The 24,201-nt window shown below is 40.0% G+C and overlaps 1 protein-coding gene across 4 annotated transcripts in view; it reads left to right on the forward strand.

Annotated features, from left to right (window-relative positions):
* RARS1 (arginyl-tRNA synthetase 1) overlaps nt 1–19,749 on the forward strand; it is a 234,378-nt gene extending 214,629 nt beyond the window's left edge. For 3 of the 4 annotated variants that reach the window (XM_058440123.1, XM_058440121.1, XM_058440122.1), the window contains 7 exons: nt 341–470; nt 4,754–4,932; nt 5,454–5,563; nt 9,321–9,426; nt 15,513–15,685; nt 16,573–16,820; nt 17,820–19,749. In XM_058440123.1, the coding sequence (XP_058296106.1) occupies nt 341–470; nt 4,754–4,932; nt 5,454–5,563; nt 9,321–9,426; nt 15,513–15,685; nt 16,573–16,820; nt 17,820–17,929 (1,056 nt within the window). In that variant the 3' untranslated portion in view covers nt 17,930–19,749. Of the gene's footprint in view, nt 1–340; nt 488–1,503; nt 1,595–4,753; nt 4,933–5,453; nt 5,564–9,320; nt 9,427–15,512; nt 15,686–16,572; nt 16,821–17,819 lie in introns of all 4 variants that reach the window. The other variant, XM_032158588.2, reaches the window with a different exon arrangement.
* The last annotated feature ends 4,452 nt before the right edge of the window (nt 19,750–24,201 follow it).

Here is a 24,201-nt window from a genome sequence, read left to right on the forward strand (position 1 = left end):
GATTGGAACACAGAAAATTCAGTTGTACCTGTTAGCTGTTCTGTACTAACTCTTCTTGAACAAAAAAGTATTAGCTGAAGTAGACTTTTGTGAATTGGAAAAGTGTAAAGAAAACTGTGGTGAGATTTTTGTATTTTTCAAGAGAAATGATTTCAGAGTTCTTTGGCATGTTCATTTGTAACAGTATTCTCAACTATTGAGGGAGAGCACTTGTTCTGGTGTTCTGAGTTTGTACTTTCTCACTGTGTTTGTGTGTGTAGAAATGTGTAAGTTCTTTTTCTGGAAATACAGGATTAGATCTTTTTACAGACCTTACTTTTTAAAATATATACATACACAGGAATCTAAGAAGAGGTTTGATACTGAGGAGGAATTTAAGAAGCGAGCATATCAGTGTGTAGTTCTGCTTCAGGGTAAAAACCCAGATATTACAAAAGCTTGGAAGCTTATCTGTGATGTCTCCCGCCAAGGTGAGTTTCTGGGCTTTGTTCCTTCATCCAGCAAATAGTATGTATATCATTTTCTTGAGTCTTAATTTTGATTTGACTTTGAGTGATACTTTAACCTTCTGAGGACAGGCAAATAGATTTTTTCTTAAATGTATTTCTGAAACAACTAATAAATTTTGAACCTGCCATAAGACAGGCAGGTTCAAATCTTAACTTTCTTAGAAGTCAGCAAAAATTAATTAGAAAATAAAGTGGAAAATAAAAATAAATCTTATTCACAGTAGCAACAAAACCTATAAAACACTTAGGAGCACTTAGGAATGAATTTATTCAGAAATGTGTAGGACCAAAATGGTGAGAAGTATACAATGAGATGGAATAGAATGTTTGGATAGAGTGCCAGGCCTAGTTCCCTAGTTCTCCAAATTTATTTATGGTTTTAAGGCGATTTCAAGTTTTCTAACTTGACATAATAGTTTTAAAGGTTTCTTTGAAGAGTAAATGGGTAAAGAACAACCAGTAATCTTTGAAAAAGATGACTAATGATGACTGGCTTGCAGCACTAGGTAATAAAATGTTTTATAATTACAGTAAGTAATACTGTGTCACTGATGTATTGCTACATAGAGAGGTAAGTGGTTTAAATCAGGAAAAACCACAAGAAAATTCAGTAAATATTTGATCACTAGATAGGAAGAGCTTTTTTCTTCTCGTTCACATTTTTTAAGAATTAATTTTTTATAAGTTAAACAAGAAGGACATGTTCCTTATATAAAAAAGTAAATGTAGGCCGGGCGTGGTGGCTCACGCCTATCATCCCAGCACTTTGGGAGGCCGAGGCGGGTGGATCACCTGAGATCAGGAGTTCAAGACCAGCCTGGCCAACATGGTGAAACCCCATCTCTACTAAAAATAGAAAAATCAGCCAGGCGTGGTGGCACACGCCTGTGGTCCCAGCTACTCGGGAGGCTGAGGCAGGAGAATCACTTGAACCCGGGAGGTGGAGGTTGCAATGAGCCGAGATCGCGCCACTGTACTCCAGCCTGGGTGACAGAGCGAGACTCCATCTCAAAATTTAATAGAGAGAGGGGAATCCTTCTATCAAGATAGGATGTATGATATTGTAAAGGAATTTGAAGATAGAGGTAGGCACTCTTCTTTTAACTTTTTATTATGGAAATTTTCAAACATAGGCAAAAGTGGATAGAATGTATAGTAACGCCAGCTTCATGTACTCATCATCCAATTTCCACAGTTATGGGTACTGACCAACCTTATTGTATCTATACCTTCTTACACTGCTTCCATCATATAATTCCATCTATAATGACTTTGGTATATGTCTCTGAAAGAACAGGACCTTCTTTCTGCCCTAAAACCGCAATATCATTATAATAACAAAATTATATATATAAATTTTTATATTTTTTTTTTAAATTATTTTTTTTTTTTTTTAAAGCAATCTTGCTATGTTGCCTAGGCTGGTGTGGAACTCCTGGCCTCAAGTGATCCTCGCACCTCAGCCTCCCAGAGTGCTGAGATTATAGGCATGAACTATCATACCCAGCCAATAATAATTTCTTAATACCATTAAATAGAGTTCCAATTTCCCAAGCTGATTCTTGAATTTTTTTTTTTTTTTTTTTGGAACAGAGTCTTACTCTGTTGCCTAGGCTGGAGTGCAGTGGAGTGATCTCGGCCGACTGCAACCTCCGCCTCCTGGATTCAAGCAATTCTCCTGCCTCAGCCTCCTACGTAGCTGGAATTACACGCATGCACCACCACACCCAGTTAAATAGTTTTTTCAAAGTCTGCATATAACATTTGTTTGATATGTATCTTAAGTTCTATAAATCTGAGATTTCTCCCTCTTTTTAAATTTCTTTTATTGTTGAAGAAACTGGGCCATTTGTCTTAAATAATTTCCCATATGGAACTATTTAGCATAATTCCTTGTCGGTGTTTCTCTAAAGAGGCTTCATTAGATTCTGATTTATGTTTTATTCCTTTTTTTGTTGTTTTCTTTTAGTTGCAAGAATGCAGGCAATGAGGCAGTGTCTGGTTGTCTCTGTTTTTGTCATACTAAGATTGATTAGTGAATTCAGGTATCGTCAGCTGGATATGTCCATAAATTTCCCCATCAGACTTTTCCCTGTTGGCTTTATCAGCTATTTATGACCATGACTTTGATCCACCACTTCACTGGAGGTTGGAAAATGGTACTGTTCTGTCATTCTTTCTCCATTTGTTACTTGGGATTCTCTTATGCTGAACTTTGTTACTCATTATTTTGGTTATCCTCAGGTACAATTCATATAAAACAGGTAGGGTAGTAGAAGTGCTTGATTTTTTTTGTATCAATTGCAGAATAATAGGTTTGTTCCTTAGCATCTCAAAGTGAGTTGTTTGATTTTAACATTATTGTGGTGGGCTTTTAAAGTGTTTTATATTTTTCAGTCAGTTGTCTTTATGTAATGGTCAAATTGTTCCATTTTGGCCAAGTAACTTCATATTTTTTATTGTGGTTTTGTTTTTTTCAACCCCTTTGGTAGTTAATTGCTTTCTGGTATACAATATTCCAGGCCCATTTTGTACATTTCCTGCCTCAGACCTGAAATCAGCCATATCTCTATGGAAACCTGTTTCCTTGAGTGGGAGTAGTATTTTAATCACAGTCTAGGGCCTAGGGACCATACCTTTTAAGATGATAAAATTTTGGCTGGGTGCAGTGGCTCATGCCTGTAATCACAGCACTTGGAGAGGCTGAGGCAGGAGGACCACTTGAGGCCAGGAGTTTGAGATCAGTCTGGGCAACATAGCGGGACCCTTTCTCTGCCAAAAAATTAACAAAATTAACAAAAGAAGTAGTTGGGCATGGTGATGCATGCCTGTAGTTCTAGCTATGCTTGAGCCCAGGCATTTGAGGTTACAGTGAGCTATGCTCACACCACTGCACTACAGCCTGGGCAACAGAATGAGGCCCTGTCTCTGAAAAAAAAAAAAAAAAGAATAACGAGAGAGAGAGAAGTCGAGCATGGCAGCTCGTGACAGTAACCTCAGCACTTTGGGAGGCTGAGGTGGGAGGATCACTTGAGCCCAGGAGTTTGAGGCCAGCCTGGGCAACAATGTGTGAGACCCTGTCTCTACAAATTAAAAAATTAGCCAGGCGTGGCTGGGCGTGGTGACTCACACCTGTAATCCCAGCACTTTGGGAGGCCAAGGTGAGCAAATCATGAGGACAGGACAGGAGATCTAGACCATCCTGACCAACATGGTGAAACTCCATCTCTACTAAAATACAAAAAATTAGCTGGTGTGGTGGCACACACCTGTAGTCCCAGCTACTTGGGAGGCTGAGGCAGAGGAATCGCTTGAACCCGGGAGGTGGAGATTGCAGTTAGCCGAGATCATGTCACTGCACTCCAGCCTGGTGAAGCTAAAAGTTTTTATCTCAAAATCCTCAGGCATGACTTTAACTGCCGGGCCCAGTGGCTCACGCCTGTAATCCCAGCACTTTCGGAGGCTGAGGCAGGTGGATCACGAGGTCAGGAGTTGAGACCATCCTGGCTAACACGGTGAAACCCCATCTCTACTAAAAATACAAAAAATTAGCTGGGCATGTTGGCAGGTGCCTGTAGTCCCAGCTACTCGGGAGGCTGAGGCAGGAGAGTGGTGCGAACCCGGGAGGCAGAGCTTGCAGTGGGCCAAGATCGCGCCACTGCACTCCAACCTGGGTGACAGAGCGAGACTCCGTCTCAAAAAAAAAAAAAAGAATTGCAGCTTTCTCCAAGAGGAAGGTTATGGCTCCAGCTTGAAAGCAAAGCAGATTTTCATGTTCTGGGCCTACCAAGTTGATGGGCTCCAACTAAAGAGTTTGGGAGGCCAGGCATGGTGGCTCACACCTGTAATCCCAGTACTTGCGGAGGCCCAGGCAGGAGAATCACTTGAGCCCAGAAGTTTGAGACTGGCCTGGGCAACATAGCAAGGCTGTGTGTCAAAAAGAAAAAAAAAAAAAAAAAAAGCAGTTGGGAACCAAGTTTAGTGTAAGTCTGGAAAAACGCCAGAACATCTGACCTGTGCTCTGATAGCACCCTGAGTATCCAGGCAACCTTGATGCTTAACCTTTTCCAAGGTTTCTAATAGATCATGGTGAGGAAACAATTATGTGCTTTCTTTAGCTCTCTAATATATATATTTCAAAATATTCTTAGAATAACTAAATATTTACGTAGCAGAATGAGTAAGCATTCATTTTCCTTCAGGGTTCTTTTAACTTTATTAATGAATTGTTTTTTACCCCCTAGGATTTGTGCAGTTGGATGATGGCAGAAAGATTGTATTTGTCCCAGGGTGTTCCATACCATTAACCATAGTAAAATCAGATGGAGGTTATACCTATGATACATCTGACCTGGCTGCTATTAAACAAAGACTATTTGAGGAAAAAGCAGATATGATTATCTATGTGGTGGACAATGGACAAGTGAGTTTGTAGATTTCTATGTATTTTACATTGACTGATTGGAGGTAAGACAGTATGGTGCAGTTGGTGACATTTGACACTGGGTAACTGTAAATTTTCCCCAAAGACTAAGATTCAGGACATCAGTATAGCATAGAAGAAAGAAGAGGGTTTGGACCCAGCCAAACTGGACACTTCTAGTTTTCCAGCTTGCCTCCACAAACTGGAACCTCTGAACCTCAACAGTTGTTCCTGTCAATAGCGTTATTGTGAGACCTAAAATGTAACTGAAGTTTTTGCATGTGACCCTGCCCTTAATTCAGTTGCTTTAAAAACATTTGAACATAGTAGAAAATATGTGTTGCTCTTAGTGTTTCATATATAGGGAATAAAAGAAGAGGTTTTATAATAGCACTTGTCTCACAAGATTTATGAGCGATTTGAATTTTACACTTCTATTCCTAAGGAAAAGAGGCTTAAGTCTTTTTTTTTTTTCTTTAAAGAAGACTAGCAAGTAACTTTCCGTTTCTGTTGATTTGTAGTCTGTGCACTTCCAGACAGTATTTGCTGCTGCTCAAATGATTGGTTGGTATGACCCTAAAGTAACTCGAGTCTTCCTTGCTGGATTTGGTGTGGTGCTAGGGGAAGACAAGTAAGTCTGGAAAATCTGAAGATGGTAATGATATACTTGATCCCCACATTTACTTGGAAGAGGCAACTTTTCATTTGATACCATATTAGAATTAAGAAAGTCCACAGTTTTCTTTAGTTCACATAAGCTATAATGGTGTAAACCCAGCTGAGTGATTTTGTATCTATATCATCACTGCCAGAGAATGTAGCCTTTTAGGTAGATAGTATGTACAAAGTTTAGTGAAAGCCAGACTGTAGACCTAACAGATTATATATAAGGGGTTTCCTCTCCCACTAATCTAAATTATAAAATCTATTACAATACCTGCTCAGATTTCAGACACTATTCAACAATATAGCTTATGCATTTTGTAAATGTTTTTGTTTTTTCCTTCAAAGTTGAACATAGGCAAAAGGTATAAGTTATTGAGATTCCAGTTAAGTTTTAAGATTCACTGGTTTTGTTATGTTCTCTCCAAAAATATTGTTTATTGAGAACTATGTATTAATATTCATACTTTCAGCTCTTCTATTTTCTAATTTTTTTTATATTCTCAATATTTACAAAATAAAAGTTAAATACAACCATATTTCCATACAGTATTCCTCAATTTAAAGGCACAGCATTTTTCATGTTTTAACCTCCTGTATTCACTGGTGTCTTAGGATCACTTACCAAAAATCCGTGGCATCTTAGATTTGTTAACAAAGCCTAAATATTTCCATCCTACAAAGGTGATAATACTTCTAAAAAACCACATGAAGTAGCTCAAGATGTTTGGCCAGCCAATGTACAAAAGCCCTGATTGAACATGTAAAAGGCAGATTAGATGTGTTAAGGTATTATCTTGGATACAGATTATGTGGAGCTCAAAGACCTTGTTGGGAACAACATTTTCTAATTGTGTTTCTTCTCCGTGGATCTGCACTTTTTTGAAATCAAAAGACACTAGGGGCTAGGCACAGTGGCTCTCACGCCTGTAATTCCAGCACTTAAGGAGGCCAATGCTGGAGGATTGCGTGAGCCTAGGAGTTTAAGATCAAGCTAGGCAACATGGTGAAACCCCATATCTGCCAAAAAAAAAAAAAAAAGAGAGAGAAAACGTAGCCGGGCGTAGTGGCATGCACCTGTCAGCCCAGCTGAGGATTACTTGAGCATCGACATGGAAGTTACAGTGAGGCGAGATCACATCACTGGGCTCCAGCCTGGGTGACAGAGTGAGACTCTGTCTCAAAAACAAAAAGAATAACTAGGAAGACACTAAGTCCTTATTATAGTGTTTATGGACATAAAGTTTTTTAAAACAAAACAATAAGTTGATCATTACTTAGTAGTATCTTAGTTTCTTAACGGTTGGTTTTTTGGACATTTAGATGATATTCTGACACTTGCTTAAAATTACTCACTAGTGCTCATATTATGGCATTTAATTCATTTGTCATATATTGGCTAAAGGATTCTTGATAATTTTTAAAATTTTTCTGCACTCAGCATCGAGTGGTTACAGTATCCTATCCACCCCCCCCCCTTTTTTTTCAATTTTGGGCCAGGCACAGTGGCTCACACCTGTAATCCCAGCACTTTGGGAGGCCAAGGCAGGTGGATCACGAGGTGAGGATTTGAGACCAGCCTGGCCAACATGGTGAAACCCCGTCTCTACTAAAAGTACAAAAATTAGCTGGGCGTGGTGGCGGGCGCCTGTAGTCCCAGCTACTCTGGAGGCTGAGGCAGGAGAATGGTGTAAACCCGGGAGGCGTAGCTTGCAGTGAGCTGCGATTGTGCTACTGCACTCCAGCCTGGGCAACACAGCGAGACTCCGTCTCAAAAAAAAAAAAAAAATTTCTCACAGAGGGGGATGGGACTTAAAAAAAGGTTTGTTTTTTTTAATGCTCACAGATTCTGCTATTTTTAAATGACATTTTCTGTTTTAATTTTTTGAATGATAATTTTTTTTATTTCATCATCTTCCTGCTATTCCTTGTACATCTGTTTATTGAGCATGTGCTGTGCATGGTGTTGGTTGGATGCTCCACAGTGTGTATACACAGGTACACAGAACATGACCTCCTCTCTGAAAGAGGCTATCATCTAGAGCAGAGCAGTTTCCTGTGGAGCTTCTGAAAATACACATGCAAGCCCCACTGTGAGAGTTACTGACATATTGGGTCTAAAGGGGGTATTAGGCATCTGTGTTTTCTTTTAAAGCTCTCTTGATATTCAGATACGCATCCCTCATTGTAGAGCCACTAGTCAGAATAGACCAACACAAAAACAAAAATTCAAGGCAGGCACAAGTAGGGAGTAACTGAAAGGAACAGTAATTGCAAAGTAGAAAGATTAAGGAAGGTTCTTTTAGCATTTTGACTGGTCTTCATGATGAGTTTCATTTTATCAGAGATTTGAAAGTTGGACACTTAAGAAGGAGTGTATGGGCTAAAGAAAGCTATCGAAATATATAATGTATTTGTGGGATAATAAAGGAGTTTTAATTCTGTATAAGCAGAATTTTACAGGGCAAGTAGATTCTTGCTTAGGCAAGCTCTGGAAATAAAACTTTAACAGAAAGTAGCACATTCATTTTGGTACTCTTTGTGTTAGAAAAGCATGCTTCATTGTTGTGTTTGAGGGATTTTTTAAACAGCCCCCACACACACACACCAAAGAAAGGAAAATGATACTATATCCTTGGTGTTATGTAAACTTTTTTGTTTCTCAAAATGCTTTTTAACAGCGACTGCCCAGGGCAATGCTTATGACTGCTTTTGCCATATCCGTAGTGATTCTGATTGCAGTGGATCTGAACAGGGCCCTAGCATCCTGGGGGCTTTTTCTTTTTTATCTTTCTTTCTTTTTTTTTTTTTTTTTTTTTTTTTAAAGGAACTGGGCCAGGTGCAGTGTCTCCAGCCTGTAATTCCAACACTTTGGGAGGCTGAGGTGGGAGGATCACTTGAGACCAGGAGTTTGATAGGAGCCTGGGCAACATAGTGAGAGACACCATCTCTATAAAAATTAAAAACTTAACCAGGTGTGGTAGCTCGCACCTATAGAATTAGCTACGTGGGAGGGTAAGGTAGAAGGATTACTTAAGCCCAGGAGTTCAAGGTTACAGTGAGCTGTGGTCATACTACTTCACTCCAGCCTGGGTGACAGAGCAAGACCCTGTCTCTAAAAATAAATAAATGAGTGAATGAAGCAAGCAAGCAACTGGCTGCTCAAGCATCTTTCTTAAAGCTTGCCAGGCGATTCTGGTATGAATCAAGGCTTGGTTACCACTGAACAAGGGGAATTAGTATACAGAGAAATTCAAGTGAGATTTTGTCAAAGGATTTGCTGACTTTCCCAACAATTCTAGAAACTTATATTTTGATGAGTAATTTTTCTAAAAAGGTGAAACATCTAAGCCAAACTCAGTATTCCAAGAAAGCAAACAAATTAACAAATATCTTCTTTCTCTGTTAGGAAACTTATTAAAGGTAAATATGTAGAGGGTGCTTTTGAGGGCTAAAGCATAGGATGCTTTGAGTTGAGGGCTAGAGATGAAAGACACTTGAAAGCACAGTGTTTCATGTAGTACTCTCCTTGCTTGATGACTGGCATAAGGTGTTGTTACCATTGGCATCAACCCTCTCTTCATAGTTCTCAGGGGCAACATGTACCTTAGAGATTTAAAACATATGTTGCAGTTTGTGGTCAGGTCTCTCAAACCTTCAGTTTCAAAGATTTCTAAGTCGAAAAGTCTGTTTCAAAATCTGATTGGGGGTTTTACATTTTTTAGGAAAAAGTTTAAAACACGTTCGGGTGAAACAGTGCGCCTCATGGACCTTCTGGGAGAAGGACTAAAACGATCCATGGATAAGTTGAAGGAAAAAGAAAGAGACAAGGTAATTCAAAGCCTTATTGGCATAATGTATATCAAGCATTGTGATTTTTCATTTTTGTTTTTATTGAGAGAACTGAGGAGAAGTATAAGGAGTCAGTCCCACCTAAGACAAGGCTTATATTGCTCTGACTTTATTGCACAGTAAGTATATTTTGTGAATTGCTGAGCATTTATTTAGAAAATACAGTTCTTGGCAATTAAAAAAGACCTTGGCTTTTTCCTCCTTTGTTAATGTAGCTTAGTATCCGTGCTGCTTAACAGCAGTTCCCAATGATGGGAGAATATTGCAGACTGAAGGGGTTTGATTCGTCAGCTCACATCAGTGTCTACATGTGCCATGCTCCTTCTTGGGAGCATTTGTAGAGTGGTCATAGCAGTCAGTTCTTGCCACCCAAGGCCATTGATGAACCTTCAGAGCAGGCAACATGATGGCCTTTCATAGCACCCTTAGAAAAGACTATGGTTCAGTTTGTGTGGAATTTGGAGGAAATGAAAAGTAAACAAGAAAAAAAAAATTTTTTTTTTTGAAGTTTAGAGCAGTAGAGGAGAGAGATCATGCATACCTGAGACTGGGTAATTTATAAAAGAGGTTTAATTGGCTCATGGTTCTTCTGGCTGTAGGAGCATGGCACCAGCATCAGCTGGCTTCTGGGAAGGCCTCAGGGAACTTTTATTCATGGGGGAAGATGAAGGGGGGAGCAGGCACTTCACATGGCTAAAGCAGGAGCAAGAGAGAGAGAGTAGGGGCAGAAGGTGCCACACACTTAAATGACCAGATCTCACAAGAACTCACTATCACCAAGACAGCACCAAGCCATAAGGAATCTGCCCCCATGATCCAGCTAAATCACTGGTCTAGGCTCATCTGGCACAGTCAGATGAAAAGTGGTAAGTTTAAGTCATCTAGCTGTTTGTTAGTCTGCCTGGTGACAAAAACTGCTTTAACTCTTTTTAACCACCCCAGCTAGTATTTTTTTAAGTTAATTTTAAATATGTATAGTAAAATGCACAGCTTAATGAATTTTTACATATATATGCCTTAGAACACCAATCAAGATATATTTCCATCACCCCAGAGATTTTCCTATCACCATAAATCACTTTTGCTTATTCTGGAATTTCACATAAATGAAATCACATAGTATAGGCCCTTTTCCATGTGCATCAGTAGTTCATATGTTTTTGGTTTTGTTTTGTTTTTGAGACAGAGTCTCTGTCGCTCAGGCTGGAGTGCAGTGGCAAGATCATGGCTCACCGCATCTCGACCTCCTGGGCTCAAGTGATCCTTCTACCTCAGCCTCCCGGGTAGCTGGGACTATAGGCACCCACTGCCATACCCGGCTAATTTTCGTATTTTTTGTAGAGATGGGGTTTTGCCATGTTGCCGAGGCTGGAACTCCTGGGCTCCAGCGATCCACTCACCTTGCCCTCCCAAAGTGCTAGGATTACAGGCATAAGCCATCACACCCAGCTGTAGTTCATTTGTTTTTATTGCTGCATGATATTCTGAGATATGAAGGTGCCACATTTTGTTTATCCATTCTCCTATGGATGGACATTAGGATTATTTCCAGTTGTTGGCTGTTCTGAATACAAAGCGTTTTTGAACATTGTTGTTCAAGCCCTATTAGAGGTACATGTGCTTTTTCTTTTGGATATATATCTAGGAATGGCATTGCTGGGTTGTAGGGTTGGCTTATGCTTAACTTTATTAAAAATTGCCAAGGAGAAAGTGGTGACCGTTGTATATTCCCACTACTAACGAATGAGAGTTTCATTGCACCATGTGTTTACGAACACTGGTGTATTAGGATTCTCTAGAGGGACAGAACTAATAGGATAGATACATATAAAGGGATGTTGTTTATTAAGTATTAACTTACACAATAACAAGGTCCCATAATAGGCTGTCTGCAAGCTGAAGGGCAAGGAGAGCCAGTCTGAGTCCCAAACTGAAGAACTTGGAGTCAGATGTTCGAGGGCAGGAAGCATCCAGCACAGGGGAAAGATGTAGGCCGAGAGGCTAGGCCAGTCTCTTCTTTTCACGTTTTTCTCCCTGCTTTGTATTCACTGGCAGCTGATTAGATGATGCCCCCCCATTAAGGGTGGGTCTGCCTTTCCCAGACCACTGACTGAAATGTTAATCTCCTTTGGCAGCACTCTCAGAGACACACCCAGGATCAATACTTTGTATCCTTCAGTCCAGTCAAGTTGACATATTAACCTTGACAATTGGTTTAGTCAGTGTGTTTTATTTTAGCTTTTCGGTGAGTGCACAGTGACTTATTGTGGTTAAAATTTTCATTCCTCTGATGAATAATGATATTGACGATATTGACTATCTTTATTTTTCTTTCTTTTCTTTCTTTCCTTTTTTTTTTTTTTGAGACAGAGTCTCGCTCTGTCGCCCAGGCTGGAGTGCAGTGGCGCGATCTCGGCTCACTGCAAGCTCTGCTTTCCGGGTTCACGCCATTCTTCTGCCTCAGCCTCCCGAGTAGCTGGGACTACAGGCGCCCGCCATCACTCCCAGCTAATTTTTTGTATTTTTTTTTTTTTTTTAGTAGAGACAGGGTTTCACCGTGTTAGCCAGGATGGTCTCGATCTCCTGACCTCGTTATCTGCCCTGCCTCTGCCTCCGAAAGTGCTAGGATTACAGGTGTGAGCCACCGTGCCCGGCTTCTTTCTTTCTTTCTTAAGACAGAATCTCACCCTGTCACCCAGGCTGTAGTACAGTGGCACAATCTTGGCTCACTGCAACCTCCGTCTCCCGGGTTCAAGCAATTCTCCTGCCTCAGCCTCCTGAGTAGCTGGGACTACAGGCACATGCCAACACACCAAGCTAATTTTTGTTTCGTATTGTTTTCAGAGATGAGGTCTCACCATGTTGACCAGGTGGGTCTCAAACCCCTGGACTCAGCAATCTGCCTGCCTCAGGCTCTCAAAGTGCTGGGATTACAGGCATGAGCCACCGTGCCCTGCCTGACTGCATTTTCTTAGGCTTATTGGTCATCTAGATAATCTTCTCTTGTGAAGAGTCTGTTAACTCTTTTGCCCATTTATCATTATTATTATTATTTTGCATTAGACCATCAGTACTTGCATTTATCATAATTTTTGCCCTTCCTGCAGTTTCTTAATTCCACCTGGGATTATTTTTCCACAATCTGAAGGTCTTTATTTTTTTCAGCACAGGTCTGCTGGGGTGACAAATTCTTTCAGAATTTTTGTTTGTCCAAAAATGTCTTTATGATGCCTTCAGTTTTGAACAATGTTTTTATTGGGTATAGAATTCTAGTTTGGCAGCTGTTTTCTTTCAGCATTTTTAGAAATGACATTCCACAGAACTAGAGAGGACCAGTGGGGCTGGGGGAGGAAATAAATTAAAATTATACTCCATTGTCTTCCAGCTACCGTAGTTTCCTTTGAAAATCAGTTGTAAGTTTCATTGTTTCTCCTTTGAAAGTATGTCTTTTTCTCAGACTTTTTTTAGTATTTTTCTTAGGCTTTATTTTTAGTACTTTGACTAAGAAATGCCTAAGTGTGGTTTGGGGAGTCATTTTTGTTTTTACCCTCTGGGGGCTGCCGAACTTCCTAAATCTGTGGGTTGAGTTCTTTCATCAGGTTAGGAGAATTCTTGGCCATATCTCTTCAAATGCTACTACTTTTCCTCATTCTGTTATTTTTGGTACTCCAAGTATATATGTTAGAACTTTGTATCTCACGTGTTTCTTATGCTCTAATTCATTTTTTTCTCTTTGCTTTATTTTCAATATTTTCTACTTCAGATATTATATTTTGGTATTCTATGTTTAAGGTATTTCTTGAAATTTTTCATCTTTTCTTCCATTTTTCTTATTGTTTTCCTTTTAATTTTTTGAACATGTTAATCATAGTTTTCTTTAAACATTTTAAAACAGTTTTAGACATAAAAAAGTTGCAAGATAGTACAAAGAATTTTGTATCTTTCATTTAGCATCCCCAGATACTAATATCTTTCATAGCTATATAGTATGATTATCAAAATCAGGAAATTAACATTGGTACAATACCATTAACTAATCTGCAGTCCTTATTCTGGTTGCACAGTTGGTCTCACTAATGACCTTTTTCTAGTCTAAGATCCAGTCCAGGATAACATGTCACATTTAGTTATCATGTCTCCTTATCTTTAATCTGGGCAGTTAGGTCCTTGGTCTGTCTTTGACTTTCATGACCTCAACACTTCTGAAGTCTGCCGGTCAGTTAGTTTTTTTGGAATATCACTTAGTTGGATTTGTCTGATACTGGCTCCTGTTCTGTTAATTCTGTTTCCAGGTTATACAGTCTTACAAGAATACATGTAGAGTTCTTATCAGTTCATATCGGGAGGCACATGACATTGATAAGCTTCATAATTAATAATAATAATTTTGATCTCTTGGGTAAGGTGATGGTATCAGTTTTCTCCCCTGTAAAGTTAGTATTTTCCCCCTTTGTCATTAATAAGTATTTTTTAAGTAGCTTCATCTTAAACAATTTCAGACTTTAAAGTTGCTACTATCTTTTTTCTTTTGTTTCTGTTGTCTTGATTCTCTCCTAGCCCTTTCTTTGTAGTCCCCCTCCTTAGTATTTAGTTATTTCATCTTGCTCTTTTATCTTTTTTCCCCTCCCAAGAGATAGGGGTCTGTGTTGTCCAGGCTGGTCTCAAACTCCTGGCCTCAAATGATCCTTCCACCTCAGACTCCCAAGTAGCTGCATTACAGGCATGAGCCAATTACAGGCATGAGCATTACAGGCATGGCTCATCTTGCTTTTTTAGAAAGATTTATTTGTTATGGGTGCTGGGCATTATGAAGAGAAAATTATAAAGATTCTGGCTGAGGTTATTTCCCTCCAGAGACTGTTATGTTTTCTTCTAGCCGACAGATAGCATACCAACTGATTATCTTGACCCTGTTCGTATTGGCCGTATGCTTCTTTAGGGCTGAACTATTTAAATTTTACCTTTATGACTAGGGTGAGGTCCTTACTCCTGAAATATGGCCCTCTGGCCGTATTTCAGTGGTGTGTGTGCTAATGCCCTTCCATTTTGCCGCTGCAGAACTGCCTAGTGTCACACAGCTGCTGAAATCACTGCTCAGCTCTTTAATTACCACTTGCTTTCCTGATAGATTTTTTGGATCTTGCCTTGTGCATGCCAGCCATATGACATTTGAAAGAAATTTGTTCACAGACTCTTTGACTCTTCTGTGGCTCCTTCTTTTTGGGGATTGTGTCCTTGCTTCTTTGGCAGCCCCATACTCTAAACTCTTGTCTTCTCCCCTCAATAAGACCACTTCTTTCTGCTTGGGTTCTGTCCCCCTTGTCCACTATGTAGTGATTTGAAAAATGCCCTTAGGGAAAAAGCCAAGTGATTATGGACTCATCCCCAATGTTTTTGTTCTTCTAAGAACTATAGTCCCTTGAACTTTGCTTGTGTTGATGCTCTCTAGTGACTTCAAACAGTTGTTTCATATGTTTAACCCAGCTTTTAAATAGTTGCTTTTGGTAGAATGGTTAGTCTGCTGCAAGGTATTCTGTCATGGTCAGAAGCAAAAATCCTTAATTACTTACTTGTGACCTAATAATGCTTCAGAATACTTGAGCAAATATTAGCAAATCAGTGAATGGGTTCTTTTATCTACTCTTAATACACCCTTGATTTCAATTAATTATTTAACCCTAACTTTTTGTTTGTAGTTTTCGGTGTTACTCTGTTTCCTATAACCTCACAATGTTCATAGTATGAAGTGGATATAAACTAATAATTGATGCTTCTGGTTTCATATCTACTGAATACACTGGAAAAAGGTATGCATGCTGACATTTTACATTTTACAAATTCAGTTTCTCATATAAACATTCTTCGTTGTGCGTAATGCGTTTTGTATTTTCAGTATTTTGTTTGTACATTGGCCCATGTCCTTCTGCCTCAGTGTCAGTGTTAATTAAAGTTTATTGGTAAAAGAATACCATTAGATGTTCCCTACCGCAGTCTTATGCCTATGAGACACCAGGGCAGAAGCAGCAGTCAGTAAGCTATGAAATACTGTTTTGTTTTTCCCAAAGGTCTTAACTGCAGAGGAATTGAATGCTGCTCAGACATCCGTCGCATATGGCTGTATCAAATATGCTGACCTTTCCCATAACCGGTTGAATGACTACGTCTTCTCCTTTGACAAAATGCTAGATGACAAAGGAAATACAGCTGCTTACTTGTTGTATGCCTTCACTAGAATCAGGTAATTGTGGGTAGGCATTGTTTTATTGTGAATCAAATGAAAACATATTTAGTTACTCAAAAATATTTTCTTTTTTTTTTTTGAAATGAGACGAGGTCTTGGGCTCAAATGATCCACCCACCTCAGCCTCCTGAGTAGCTGTGATTACTGACATACCACCATTACACCTGACTTCTAGTGTTTTGTTTGTTTGTTTTTGAGACAGAGTCTCACTCTGTTGCCCAAGCTGGAGTGCAGTGGTGCGATCTCGGCTCACTGCAACCTCCACCTCCTGGGTTCAAGTGATACTCCTGCCTCAGCCTCCCCAGTAGGAGGGATTACAGGCACTCACCACCATGCCCAGCTAAATTTTGTATTTTTGGTAGAGACAGGGTTTCACCATGTTGGCCAGGCAGGTCTGGAACTCCAGACCTCAAGTGATTCACCCGCCTCGGCCTCCCGAAGTGCTGGGATTACAGGCATGAGCCATCATGCTCAGCCTAAAGTGGTTTTTTCAGATTTATTTTTCTGCCTACAAGCATCTTTGGAAATACGTGCTCTTTTAGTGTTGCAAGTTATCCCAGAATCCCTAAACCTGGCCTTAACTGCACTTTCCGATACTCTTCTAGATGCTCTATGTTTAAATACCTAGAAAGTGTCAGCTGATCCCCTAAAAGAATTATATTTCCATTTTCAGTATTATGAAATGCTTTAGATCAGGTTATTAGTTTTGCCTAATAGTATGTCATATAATAAAATACTTCATTTTATAGGAACTTCTTTTTAATCAGTGATAATTTCTGATTTACGTGAATCACTTCTTAGTACATATTTTCGAGTGGAGAATGAGTCTGCCTAAAAAAGGGAGCAGTGGTGATTGCCTGATGATTTTATTTTATTTTTTTAAGGTCTATTGCACGTCTGGCCAATATTGATGAAGAAATGCTCCAAAAAGCTGCTCGAGAAACCAAGATTCTTTTGGATCATGAGAAGGAATGGAAACTAGGCCGGTGCATTTTACGGTTCCCTGAGATTCTGCAAAAGATTTTAGATGACTTATTTCTCCACACTCTCTGTGATTATATATATGAGCTGGCAACTACTTTCACAGAGTTCTATGATAGCTGCTACTGTGTGGAGAAAGATAGACAGACTGGTGAGTGTCTTTCTTTTTTTTTTTTTGTGAGAGACACGGATCTTGGGCTGGAGTACAGTGGTGAAATCATAGGTCGCTGAAGCCTGAAACTTCTGGCCTCAAGTGATTCTCCCACTTGAGCCTCCCGAATAGCTGGACTTATACATGTGTGAGCCACTGCACCCAGGTCCAAGTGTCTCATTTAGTAGTCGTATTAGGGATGGGGTGCCATTAAAGCATTTGAATTGTATGGGAGTGGTTTGCAGATTTATTTTATTCATGGAAACTTCCACTTTTTCCCTAGCAGTTGCACAGTGAACCATATCATATATAAAAGACAAAATGTGAAGTAGCACTTTCAACCAGAAATGGAACTCTGCCCAATTAGTCTACTTTTCTACAATTAGGCACATGAAATGGAACCTTAGGACTCCAAAGAAAACAAATGGAAGATGACTGAGAGTAGGACTTTTCCAACAAACACAATGTGTTTGTGGGTCCCAGAAGGAATCTTTGGGTGTTTTTGATAATGGAAACTTCTTGGAAAACAATTGTTATCTTTTCTTACCTTAGGCTCTCTGCCCTCTGTCATATTACATAGTTAATGAAGTAGCCAGAATTAATGTATTACGAGGCAAGTAGGCATTTGTTAAAGTCATGCCTGAGGACTGAAACTTTATTAGGGAAAAAAATCACCACTGTGATAATGAGGTTTATAGTTATTTCAGACCATGAGGACCAGGACAATTTTTTAAAAGAAAGGTAAAATTTACTGTTCTCATCCTTGCATACCTTATATCTCTTAATAGTTAAAAACATATTTCTTAACAGAAATGCCTTTATTTTTTAAATTGTCTGTCTTCATAATTTAAGGTAAAGAAGATTCTACTTAAAACCCAAAAACATCTGTGGTTTGGGCTATGCACTTCTAACTAAAATTTGCAAGTAACATAGATTCTTTAATAAATGATTTTCAAAAAGGAAAACAAGTTAATTAACAACTTTTTTCTGTCTTTTCAGGAAAAATATTGAAGGTGAACATGTGGCGTATGCTGCTATGTGAAGCAGTAGCTGCTGTCATGGCCAAGGGGTTTGATATCCTGGGAATAAAACCTGTCCAAAGGATGTAATCCTTCATAGGTTTGAACACTGTGTGTTTTTACCAAAGTGGCCATTGGCACTGTTTGCTTTTTTACAATCATGTGGACACAAGCATAAGTAAAGAAAATTTGTCAACTAGGCAAAATGTGGTTCTTTAACAGCTAGAATTCTAAAAAGAAAAAAAGCACTTCCACAAATATGCTTCTGTCTTGCTGAGCATTAAACCAAAATGACTTAGTGGGGGCCATGAAATAACAGGATTTGTGCACCACAGTGAGAATGTATTGACGTTGCAGGAATGTGTTTTATTAATTTTAGTTAGATAAGGAATCCCATTTGTTGACCCTGAAAAGGCCGCAAGAATTTATGCCTCTTCATTGTCCCATTCATGTCTCATTTCATTGTTCTGTGAGAGGTACTTACCCTGTTTTACAAGTAACAAAACTTGAGACTGCACAGAGATAAGTAACTTGCCCTGGAATCCTCAGGAACAAAATTAAGATTCACACCCGTGCATGTTTCAAATCCCAAATTCAGGCTATTTCCCCTCTTTTAAGAAAAGATGACATTGGCAATATAACAGACTTGGGTTTGGGGGAAGGGGGCAAGGAAATGTAGACTGGCAATTTTCCTGTAGCTCAAGATGAACTCTTAACATCTCATTGGCCAGATGCCAATCTCAGTTGCAAAGTTAGGTAGAAACCTAGAGTGAGTGTCCAAGCTAAGAAGAGGGTTGCTGTGATTTCCTTAGAACAGTCATGATTCATTCCCTGGGCAGGGCGTATCGTCTCATTTCATGAAATTGGAATCTTTGTAGCAGCACAGAATATGGAGATTGGCAGTGGCAGCGAGAGGTTTTGGGGTACAGCTGAGCACACTGATTATTGAGTCAGCAGTTAATGGAATCTGCCAACACAAATTAAAACTGAAATGAGATTCCATGTAAAGCCAACACAATAGAAAAATGAATGCTTAGGCCGGGCGCGATGGCTCAAACCTGTAATCCCAGCACTTTGGGAGGCCGAGGCGTGAGGATCATGAGGTCCGGAGATCGAGACCATCCTGGCTAACACGTTGAAACCCCGTCTCCACTAAAAATACAAAAAAAATTAGCCGGGCGTGTTGGCGGGCGCCTGTAGTCTCAGCTACTCGGGAGGCTGAGGCAGGAGAATGGCGTGAACCCCAGGAGGCGGAGCTTGCAGTGAGCTGAGATCGCGCCACTGCACTCCAGCCTGGGGGACGGAGCAAGACTCCGTCTCAAAAAAAAAAAAAAAAAAGAATGCTTAATGAGCATGAATTGTGTCATACCATGCTGTTTCTAAAAGTCTCCAAGCTTAGAGGAACGTTAGAGAGGATCTTAATGAGATATAATAATAGCTTCCATTCACAGACTGGTATGTATAAGCCTTAGATTGCTGCTCCCTCCAGCAAACATGGGGAGGCTAAGCAGTTTCCTCTCACTCTACTAACTGCAAAGACAGTTCACCTAGACTATTGAGCCCTTGGGTCAGAAGACTCAGGAGACTTTAGGAATTAAAAACAAGATTCAGCCGGGCATGGTGGCTCACACCTGTAATCCCAGCACTTTGGGAGGCCGAGGTGGGCAGATCACCTGAGGTTGGGAGTTCGAGACCAGCCTGACCAACATAGGGAAACCCTGTCTCTACTAAAAACAAAAAATAGCCGGATGTAGTGGCGGGTGCCTGTAATCCTAGCCACTCGGGAGGCTGAGGCAGGAGAATTGCTTGAACCCAGGAGTCGGAGGTTGTGGTGAGCTGAGATCGCACCATTGCTCTCCAGCCTGGGAGACAAAGCAAGACTCCGTCAAAAAAAAAACAAAACAGAAAAACAGGATTCAGTGAGGTGGAGGAGAAAATAATGAAAGGCTGCAGGAGTATGTTAAATTAACCAAAGGTCATGATAAGTTCATATACTGGAACTTCATCATCTCAGATACCCCAGGCCATAACTATATCTTTAAAACACTGTCTTACCATAATTTATCGATATATAAATACCATTTAATGGTACAGATAATATCAGAAACCTTTCCTTAGGAATAGTATAGTTCTGATTCTCCTGTTTTTGTTTATACAGGCGAGGTCTGTTTTCCAGGCTGGAGGGCAATGGTGCCATCATAGTTCACTGTAACTTTTTTTTTTTCTTTGAGACAGAGTCTCACTCTGTCACCTAGGCTGGAGTGCAGTGGTGCGATCTCGGCTCACTGCAACCTCCGTCTCCCGGGTTCAAACGATTCTCATGCCTCAGCCTCTCAAGTAGCTGGGACTACAGGTATGCACCACCATACCCTGCTAATTTTTTGTATTTGTAGTAGAGACAGGGTTTCACCATGTTGGCCAGGCTGGTCTCGAACTCCTGACCTCCGGGTTATCTGCCCGGCTCAGCCTCCCAAAGTGCTGGGATTACAGGTGTGAGCCACTGTGCCTGGCCATTCACTGTAACCTTGAACTCATGGACTCAAGTGATCCTCCTGCCTCAGTCTCTGTAGTAGCTATGACTATGGTTGTGCTGATTAGCCTGTTTTTAATGTGCTAGCCTTTGAAAAAACAAAGCCAGTTTGACTTCAGATAATCCTTAATCTCATGTCAGTCTATGGGCCTTTGTGACCCTCAAACTTGCCTTCATTTGACCTCTTAAAAAAAGTCAAAATAATTGTTCTATTGGTTAATAGACAAAACACGATTTTTGCCAGGCACGGTGGCTCACGCCTGTAATCCCAACACTTTGGGAGGCTGAGGCAGGCGGATCACGAGGTCAAGAGATCAAGACCATCCTGGCCAACGTGATGAAACCGCGTCTCTACTAAAAATACAAAAATTAGCTGGGCATGGTGGTGCACACCTGTAGTCCCAGCCACTTGGGTGGCTGAGGCAGAAGAATCGCTTGCTTGAACCCAGGAGACAGAGGTTGCAGTGAGCCGAGACAGCAACACTGCACTCCAGCCTGGGAGACAGAGCAAGACTCCGTCTCAAAAAAAAGAAAAAAACACGATTTTCAGATGTTCACTCATTTATCCTAACATTGGATGAACTTTCTGTGACCTCAAGCTTATTTACTGCATTCTAGGAAATTACAGTACTATATATCAATAGCTCTAAATACTATAGATTGCAAGATACTATTGTTTTGCACTACTAAAAAGTTCTGACAAACTTTTAAAGTGATAGAACTTTCGTAAGTTAGAATTTTCATACTGCAAAGAGTCTTTTAGACTTTCATTTGTATCATGTATCACTTATGTATAAACTTAGCAAAGGAAAATACAACTGAACTAAATTGGTTAAAATACTCCTAAAACTTCAGAGTCCCACTCTTTTGAGACACTTTTTGATGCAGTCATTAACATCTGTCTTTTCTAGACAATATCCTCTATGCTACCAAAAACATTGATGATGCAGCGTTTTGATGTTCCACTATAGTTCCCAGGATTATTATCTGAGTCCTGATACTCATGTGAAGGCATTGATGACTATGTCACAACCATCATCTGACTAATAATGACTGTGAGATGCATCGCAATTTCAGAAATGTTAAAATGTACATCCCAAAATTGATTAAACACAACAGTGTGAGGAATGAGGAAAATTAAGTTGGTCAGAAAACGTTTGACTTGGTATGGTCCAGTGTCTCCACATGAATATAAATTCTCCTCATTGCATTCTTTAATTTACAGGGACCTGTTTGCTGAGCTAAGATCTATTACCTAGGTCTCTACTCAGCGCTTTTCCAAACACAGGGCTGCCTGAAGCCTTCCGTCATCCAAAGATAATCTGGTTTGCTGGAATTCAGTTACTCTCCCCAATCCCACCCCCAACTGAGAATTCTAGTGCCAGTCCTACCTTCCACTGGCACTTCACAGGGCCAGTGGAATGACATTTAAAGTGCCAAAAGGGGTGAAAACTGTCAATCAAGACCTCTATATTCAGCAAAGCTATTCTTCAGAAAGGAAGATGGTATTAAGACGTTTCCCAATAAACAAAAAGTTTGTCACTAGAAGACCATCGTTACAAGAAATGCTAAATGTTGAAATGTGAGGACCCTAGACTAACAAAATCACACAACACCAGTAAAGGTAAGTATATAGTACAAAATATATTTTAAAAGTGTAAAAGATTATAAAATCAAGTATGTAGAAGTATAAAAATCAACAGTAATGCATTTTTTGTTTTTAACTTTTTTCTTAAAAGGCAACTGTGAAGATGTGTGTGGTGGCATATTCCCTGTAGTACCAGCTGTTCAGAGACTGAGTTGGGAAGACTGCTTGAGTCCAGGAGTTTGAGGCTGTAGTGTGCTATGGTCACCTCTATGAATAACCACTGCACTCCAGCCTGGGCAACATAATGAGACTTCATCTCTAAAAACTTAAAATTTTTAAAAATAAAAAGGACAACTGAGTAAAGCTAACTATAAATCTATGTTGATGGACATACAATGTATAAAGATGTAATTTATGACAAAAACTAGAAAAGGGAATAGGAGACCACTATATAGGAGCAAAGATTTTGTATACTACTGAAATTAAGTTGATATTAATCTGAATTTGATATGTTTAAATTAAGATGTTATAAATTAACCCCTGGGGCAACCACCAAGAAAATAACTCCAAAATATATAGTAAGAGAAATGACAAGGTAATTAAAATAGTACACTGAAATGAAAAAAACCTATTTAACATGTTGAAGGCAGAAAGAAGAAAATGATAAAGATTACAGTGGACATGAATGAATGAGAGAATAGAAAAACAATCGAGAAAATGAATTAAACCAAAAGTTGGTTTCTTAAGATCAGCAAAATTGACAAACCTTGATAGCTAGACTCGAAAGAAAAAGATAAGATTCAAATTATTAAAATCAGGCATGAGAGTAGAGATACTACTATTGACCTTACAAAATAAAAAGAATAGAGAATACAGTTGTATGTTTAAAAAAATAGACCATTTAAATGAGCAAATTCCTAGAAAAACACAAACTACCCAAACTGTCCCAAAATCTGAATAGACCTATGTAGCAAACAGATTGAATCAATAGTCAAAAAATTTCCAACAAAGAAAAGCCAAGGACTAGATGGCTTTTCTAGTGAGTTCTACCAAATCTTTAAAGAAGACAACACCAGTCTTTCTCAAACTTCGAAAAAAGGAGGATTGCTTTTTAACTGATTCTATAAGGATATTATTACCCCAATATTCAAACCAAAAGCATCATAAAATAAGAAAACTTCAGATCAATTATCACGTAGATACAAAAAACTCTCAATAGTAGCAAATTGAATTCTGCAAAATACTAAGCACTATACATATGACCAAGTGGGATTTATCTGAGAAATGTAAAGGTGATTCATCATATGAAGTAAAATCGCAGGGTGGCACAGTGGCTCACGCCTGTAATCCCAGCACTTTGGGCAGCAGAGGCAGGTGGACTGATTGAGGTCAGGAGTTTGAAACCAGCCTGGCCAATGTGGTGAAATCCCATGTCAACAAAGAAATGCAAAAATTGGCCAGGCGCAGTGGCTCATGCCTGTAATCCCAGCACTTTGGGAGGCTGAGGCAGGCGGATCACGAGGTCAGGAGATCAAGACCACGGTGAAACCCCGTCTCTACTAAAAATACAAAAAATTAGCCAGGCGCGATGGGGGGCGCCTGTAGTCCCAGCTGCTGGGGAGGCTGAGGCAAAAGAATGGCGTGAACCCGGGAGGCAGAGCTTGCAGTGAGCCGAGATCGCGCCACTGCACTCCAGCCGGGGCGACAGAGTGAGGCTCTGTCTCAAAAAAAAAAAAAAGCAAAAATTAGCAGGGCGTGGTGGTGTGCACCTGTAATCCCAGCTATTGGGGTGGCTGACGCATGAGAATTGCTTGAACCTGGGAAGCAGAGATTGCGGTGAGCTGAGCCTGAGCCACTGCACTCTAGCCTGGGAAACAAAGCATGACCCTGTCTCATAAACACAAGATCACAGTAATACATCATATTAATAAACTGAAGAGGGAAATAAATACCCCACGTGAACATCTCAATAGATCAGAAACAAAGTTGTCCACTCTTGCCACATCTACCTATTCAAGATGCCTGTAGTCCCAGCTACTCTGGAGGCTAAGGTGGGAGGATCGCTTGAGCCTGGGAGGCAGAGGTCACAGTGAGCCCTGATCATGCCGGTGCACCTTTGGAAACCAGACCTTTGGAAAGCCTGGCTCCACCGCCGATTTCCACCAACTCCCCCTCCCTTTTGCCATTTCACCACCACAACCAACATGCATTCCTTCCTGATAAGAGGCCACCCACCACTGAATG

The sequence above is a fragment of the Hylobates moloch genome, unplaced genomic scaffold, assembly GCF_009828535.3.
Source record: "Hylobates moloch isolate HMO894 unplaced genomic scaffold, HMol_V3 SCAFFOLD_6, whole genome shotgun sequence".
Classification (NCBI taxonomy): domain Eukaryota; kingdom Metazoa; phylum Chordata; class Mammalia; order Primates; family Hylobatidae; genus Hylobates; species Hylobates moloch.